The 6,902-nt window shown below is 40.3% G+C and overlaps 1 protein-coding gene across 1 annotated transcript in view; it reads right to left on the bottom strand.

Moving 5' to 3' along the window:
- Positions 1-918: 918 nt before the first annotated feature.
- The window catches only part of LOC117300225 (formin-like protein 3), a 44,962-nt gene continuing 38,978 nt past the window's right edge, over positions 919-6,902 (bottom strand). The window contains exons 21-28 of the mRNA XM_033783953.1: positions 6,675-6,755; positions 5,646-5,775; positions 5,178-5,341; positions 4,567-4,668; positions 2,818-2,856; positions 2,377-2,454; positions 1,734-1,824; positions 919-1,089 (exon numbers count right to left, since the gene is read on the bottom strand). Of these exons, the coding sequence (XP_033639844.1) occupies positions 980-1,089; positions 1,734-1,824; positions 2,377-2,454; positions 2,818-2,856; positions 4,567-4,668; positions 5,178-5,341; positions 5,646-5,775; positions 6,675-6,755 (795 nt within the window). The 3' untranslated portion in view covers positions 919-979. The remainder of the gene's footprint in view (positions 1,090-1,733; positions 1,825-2,376; positions 2,455-2,817; positions 2,857-4,566; positions 4,669-5,177; positions 5,342-5,645; positions 5,776-6,674; positions 6,756-6,902) is intronic.

Genomic DNA, 6,902 nt, shown 5'->3' with positions numbered 1-6,902 from the left:
CAACAACAACAATAACAACAGGAAAAAACTTTAATATGGCACATTTTCACAGCACGGAAGCTTCAAGATCACACAGACTCCGAGATCACTTTTCATAAAGCTGGTAAGAGTGCAACTCTCGCTTAGCAGAAAGAGGTTGCCAGCTAACATGCCAGGTAACTTAAACTGTTGACTGGTGTCCAGCTTATTTCTTGCTAAACAGTAGTACTTTAGCAGCTTTATGAAATGTTGTCCCCAGTTTTGTCATGGTGGGAGCTCCTCCTATGATAACCGTGACATTGTCTGCATCCGGTAAGGGTCTCACTCACAGCATGGAGAAAGAATCACAGAGCAACGTAATTTGCATCATTGTTTTCTTTCAGTCGGCTCCTGATTGCTGATCTACTCGCAGCCCTCAAAATCCAGGAGGGGAGCACCTCATATTGAATCCGGGTCCTGGTGGTAAAGCAGCCTGTGCCAACAGTCAGATGCCTGGCCCCACAGCCCTGCAGCAGTCCACCCCCCACAAACCCTGGTTTGAAATTCACTCATTTAGGGGATCTCCTCCTATCAGAGTCCGGGAGTTCCTCAGAAGGCTGCGTGTAACAATTTCCGACTCCATCCAATGCTCGGATAATTTGATTGTAAACAAATCAAACTATTTCACCGTCTCGTCCAAACAACCTCCTGTCGCTGGAAATCAACAATCGTCCAAAAACTATCCTCTGTTGCCATGGTGATCTTGACAACAAGTTGTGCCGCCTTAATCATTCCCCTTATAAGGCAATGGGGAATCTATGCATGATGGAGTCATGACCTTTAACCTCTCAAGGTCATACACAGCGGCCTCATCTACATACACGACTGTTCCACTGTTTTCACTTTTTTTTGCGAATTATTTCAGTTCCATTGCCATGGATACAGGAAGCTCCCACTGTGTTTTTTTTATATACAGTCTTCAGTCCTTATTCCTGATTGGTTGTTTTTTGATCGAGCTGATTTAAATAACCATTTCATTGGACAGGATGGTTGGTCTTTGATTCTCCTGTTGTTTCCGTCTGATACTGCGACGGATACCGTCCGCTCTCCTGTACGGCTCACTCTTCAAATCTGCGGGAAGCAAAACATTTCCAAAATTACCAATAAATAAAACATTTCACAGCAACCCTAACAATCCCAAATACTGTACAAAGCAAAAGTGCACAGTCATTGGTACACACGTTGTTTGTGTCCATTTTATAAACAATGGTTTCAAAACCATTGATTTAGCAGTTATCTCAATGTGCTTAATAAATCAATAAACAATGATGAATGAATAGTGCTTGAGTTTGTCGAAAACAAGAACTGCAAAGAGTTACTCAAAATGTTTATGTTGTTATTCTTGCTTTTACTAGAAAATCAGAAACTGAGACCCAAATTTTTCAAAGGTATGTTGAAATGTTGGCACGTCCACCTTTAATAACTACTGGTATGTAGACTCCACACAGCCTCAAGGAACAGTGTCCTCAACACTAAAGAAGTAGATTCAAGGACATGAATTCTTTATTTGTGTAAAAGATAACAGCTGATTTTCTCCCTACTTCAAATGTCTGAATTAAGTTCAGAGTTTGAAATTTCTCATCCCAGACAAGAAACATCAATCTGAGGGGGGTATTGATGGCAAATCCAGAAAGACGGAACCCCTTGGCAATCCCCAACGCCCTCCCCCCTCTGCCTTAAAAATCACAGGCTTATAAAAAGTTGGCAAAGCCTACCAGAGATGATGTTTTCAATGGCTCCGTCTGAAGCTTCCCTTCTCTTGTCCTGGTTCTTGTGTTTCTTCTGCAGCTCAGCTACTATTGCAGCCTGGGAGAAAAAAATACAAAGTGACAAAGTGAAGAAAAAAAACCCAATCAATCATAATGGCAGCTAACGGTTGTATGGCTTCTGACTAGCACCCCGGACAAAGATATTGACTTAAGCCCGGTTCATACTTCCTGTGATCGCGATACAAATTTTTACGTCACAAATTTGCAACGACTAATTCGCACCAGTTGACATCCTGCGGATATTTTCAGCGAAAAACAGCCATGTGATGTCAAAATTTGATTCGGGCTTGCATTCGCAGGAAGTATGAACCGGGCCAACCACATTGACCAACAAGGGCTGGATAGCTCAGTTGGTAGAGCCCTGGTACGTTAATCTGGAGGTTGTCGGTTCAAGTCCCACTCCAGTATATTTTTCTTTGTTCAAACCCAAAACTTAAGTCACACCCGTATGCACCTGCTGCTCAATAATAATCCTGGTAATTATAGTAAGTGTGTGAACACTGCATCACCTAAAATGCGCACTACACTGTATAAAACACAGGGATATTGACCCCCCCCCCTCCACCCCCACCAAGTTTTTAGTGCCTACCTGATTCACCTTCTTCTCCTTGTTCTTGCGGGTCTTCTGAGCTGCCGCAATATTTGCAGCCGTCTCGAGAGCAGCTTCCTGTAAATCAAAAACAAATTTTTAATCTTATTTAGAATAATAACAACCAACTACACACCAGCAAAAATACTAAGATCTGGGGCATTTTGGCTAGGGGGCATTTCTGGACCACAATGTCTTGTTTAAAAACATAAATCTTATAAGTAAATAACAAGATATTGCTTAGAAAAAAACACCACGTTGCTTGTCATGCTTAGCAGAGAAATTAAGGGTATCTCATGAAAGACTGGGACACATTTGAAAAAGTAAGTTAAGTGTTGAAAGTGAGTCAAATCTTGAACAGCTTCTACAGGCATTTTCGTACAAGCTGTTTATGGCTGCTACGTTTTTTTTAAGTATGTAAAAGCAATAATGTCTTCTCACCTTCTGTTTTTTACGCATTTCATTCTCTGCTTCGGCTTTCTGAAAAACAAAACAGGAGAACATTTGTGTGAGCACATACATAGATCAATTATTCCATCAAATTTAAAAGAGAAAAATAATAAAAAAACTAGCTGTTGCAAACTTCTTACCAATCATTCTACGTACACATTTACATATAAACTAGCCCTGGCAGACTTTCGTATTGTACTACAGTGACGTCCTGGACTTCAGGGTACATTTCTGGGGCGGAAAATTTACATGGCAGCACATATTTTTCTGCGGAGGGTTTTGGTCACAGATCAATTATTCCATCAAATTTAAAAGAGAAAAATAATAAAAGAACTAGCTGTTGCAAACTTCTTACCAATCATTCTACGTACACATTTACATATAAACTAGCCCTGGCAGACTTTCGTATTGTACTACAGTGACGTCCTGGATTTCAGGGTACATTTCTGGGGCGGAAAATTTACATGGCAGCACATATTTTTCTGCGGAGGGTTTTGGTCGTCATACATTCTTCACAAATCCGTCATTTTCAAGAAATAATGCAGCTCCCAATGTTAAGAAATTCTCATTATTGATCGTATTCTCACAGTCTGCTGTGTGTACGCAAGATGCAAGACGCAAGACGCGCAAATCTTGCGTTGCGTTGGCGTGTTAATGCTGTGCAGTCAAGATACGATGACCAAGAAGTCATGCGTCTTGCATCTTGCGTGTTGCACGCAAATGAATACGCGTACCCACGGCAGCAGACAACACTGTGAGAAAACGATCAAACGGGATTTTTTTAACGTTGGGAGCTGCATTATTTCACAAAAATTCTGGATTTGTGAAGAATATCTTGCAGGTAAGATTTGAGTTATGAAGCTTTGAAAATTTTCCTCCCCAGAAACGGGCCTTAATAGTTAGGACTCTGTATCTGTGTACAGAGAAAGAGTTCTATTCATGTATAGGGATACATATAAACCATCTATATACGGATGTACATGTACTGTAATACATGTCTGCTGTATCCAATGATATTGCTGAATCTGTAAAACCAATACCTGGGGCGGATTGCAATAAAACGGTCTTAGTCAGCAGTCTAAGACCAGTCAGCTATAGCAAGCTATCTGCCTTAGACGGTCTTAGCTTAGTCAGTCATTAAGCAATACGAACAAATGTCCCATAAGCACTTCTGCAGGCACTGGTGGTATGGCATTGTTCTTATTGCTTTGGTTTGAACCATCGGATATCCAATCTGTGAGTTGTATCATTTTTACTCTTGGGAACATACATTTACGATACAAAGTATCACCACATCATGCCTCCAATGGGTGTAAGCTATTTCTAAAATAAAATCTCATTGTAGAGCTCTTTGTATCAAATCATCTACAACTAACAAATGCAGCACCATCTTTAAAAACCAAAACAAAGACCTTTGTATCAAATCATCTACAACTAACAAATGCAGCACCATCTTTAAAAACCAAAACAAAGACCGATTATAGCCAGCGCTGAGCAGGCTTAAGATTTAAGACTGGCTATAATTATAGACCACGCTATTGCAATAGGTCTATAACTAAAGACTGTCTAAGCGTGTTTCAAGTTAGACGGCTATAGCGCATAGACCGGCTTAAGACCGCTTGGTGCAATCCGCCCCTGGTCTGATCCTTGTGGATAAGCATAAGGGGCCAGTCTATAGGATACTAGGTTTTCAGAAAAGGATTTGGAACAAGGTTGAGGTTTGGGAATGAGGTTGAATACCTTGTAAGCGGTGACGAAGCGATGGAAGAGAGCGAAGAATGTACTCGGTGGACACTGCTTGGGGTTCTCACCGTAGTATCCCACTGCGTCATTGTAGGCTTCCTGTTATTAAAAAACAAAAACAATCATACATTACTGAGGAAAAGAGCTTTCAGATATTACATATAGTGGTATAATTTGCACACAAGCAGTCCTAACATCTGACGCCACACTTTAGGGCTCGTGAACAATGCACGATACCTCACTGGCCTGATGCTGCCAGTTGTAACTTTGACCTCGCATCCATTTCACATGGAGATTCGCAGTCAAATCACATGTACACCAGTACAGACAATGAATAAAACAACATCACTTAATGCATGTACAAACATTATGCACACTCTGCATGCAGACGACCGAAAGTGCAAGCTGACAAATTACATCACCCTGGACCAATCTTAACACAGATATGACATTTTTTCGTTGCGGCACGTTTATCAAATGAAAAATCTTTGTATCCAATGAGATCATTGGGCCTGTTAGACTTCTGGATAATGACAGGGGATCAGTCTACTCTAGGCCGAAAGACAGGTTGTCCATTTGCCTCATTGAGGGCTCTGTTTGATAGTTACCTGTGCTTTCTTCATGTCTACTTCGACCTTCTTGACCTTGTCTTCGTTGTTGAGCAGGAAGTCTCTCAGGAGGGTGTTTTCGTGCTGCTGGGCAAACTCCCTCTTGCAAAGTTGAATTCCTGTCGTCAACTGCTTGATGTCTATCGTCAGGTTCTCAAGAGAAACTAACATTTTGAGCCAAAAAGAGAGATTTTTAGTTTTAAAACCCCCAGAGGTTTTTAGTCAAAAAATAGATTTGTTTAGTCAAAAATTGAGATATTCCGTAAAGAAAAGCAGAGCTTTTTAGTCAAAAAGAGAGATTATAAGTTAAGAAACCGATTTTTTTCAACAAGATAAATTTTTAGTTAAAAAGAGAGATATTTAGTTAAAACATATTTTTAGTCACAAGAGAAAGGATTTTTGGGGGTTCAAATTTTCTTTCCAAGAATATTGGGCAGAACCTGAAAATATAAAGCTATTTTTCCGTACCTGCAGCAGCCTTTTCCACATATTGGAGATCAGAGCAGAATTCTGACGCATTGGGGAATTTGTGTTGTACAGTCTCTACGATGTAATGCAGCAGTGTCATGGACCTATCGGTGGATTTGGTGTCAAGTAACTGCAAAACGAACGACCAGATGAAAAAAATATGAAACAGCTAAAACAATGAGTTTACTTACAAATAGTCATTCAACTAAAATTGCAAAGGGGGAAATATTGTGTACATGAGTGATAAGCAGGCCTGTGCAGTCCATTTAGCTGCAGGTGCTGTGCATGTATATTCCAAAGGAGTTAATTGAGATCCTATTTGTGTTGAATACCAACACCGATATATGTAAACACTTTATACTCAGGAGTTATGAAAACAATCCAAATGCATAATACTCGGGTGGGATTGAACCCACCACCTTTGTCATTCTGGAGATAAGATGTCTTACATCTGGACCACTGAGCTTGTCCGGTTGCTTATAAGCTTTTTCAAACAGCGAGTACCGCTACAATTTTGTTAAGTTTGCATTGCGGATAAAGAATACAGTTTGTGTTTTACCCAAACAGGAATGTTCGTTGGGCATTGTATACTCTGTGCTTTCTAGAGTCCAGTGAAAACAAAAATCCACAGAATATAATACTCAGGTAGGATTTGAACCTTCGAAATTTGCCATTCCAGAGCCTTTTCCAACGTTAATTTGACATCTATTTTAATTGAGATTTTTTAGCTCTGGGTTTAACCGTGCTCACGATTATTTCAAATCCTCAGATCTAAACTTTGTTGTTTGAGGCAGTAAGTCGCCCCAATTGGCTGTCGGATGTTGGATACTTTAAAGGGGTGAGCAGTTCCTTTGAGGTGTCTTACCCAACGGGTATTCCTACTCACCGTGTCTAAATGTTGTTATTTGAGGCAGTAAGCAGCCCTGATTGGCTGCCGGACGGAGCTGAATACTCCAAAGGAGTGAAAACCATTTCTTTGAGATGTTTTGACATTTGGTTTAACAGTACCCAATAATTGTTTCTACTCACGGTGTCTAAACTTTGTAATTTGAAGCCATAAGCTGCCCCTCGTTTCGCACTGTTCAAGTAGTTCCCGAACGCTAAAACAATCTGTAACAAAAGCACAAAAATAAATATTATTAACCCTTATACTCTTGGTACCATTTCCAGTGTGTTGGCCGAACATTTAGCTGTTGTATAAACTGTCTACCAACTAACTGACCCGGGCCCAATTTCATAAAGCTGTTAAGCAGAAAT

The sequence above is a fragment of the Asterias rubens genome, chromosome 15 (genome assembly GCF_902459465.1).
Source record: "Asterias rubens chromosome 15, eAstRub1.3, whole genome shotgun sequence".
Classification (NCBI taxonomy): domain Eukaryota; kingdom Metazoa; phylum Echinodermata; class Asteroidea; order Forcipulatida; family Asteriidae; genus Asterias; species Asterias rubens.
The sequence above is the reverse complement of the archived record's forward strand: the minus strand, read 5'-3'. Positions and strand labels throughout refer to the sequence as shown.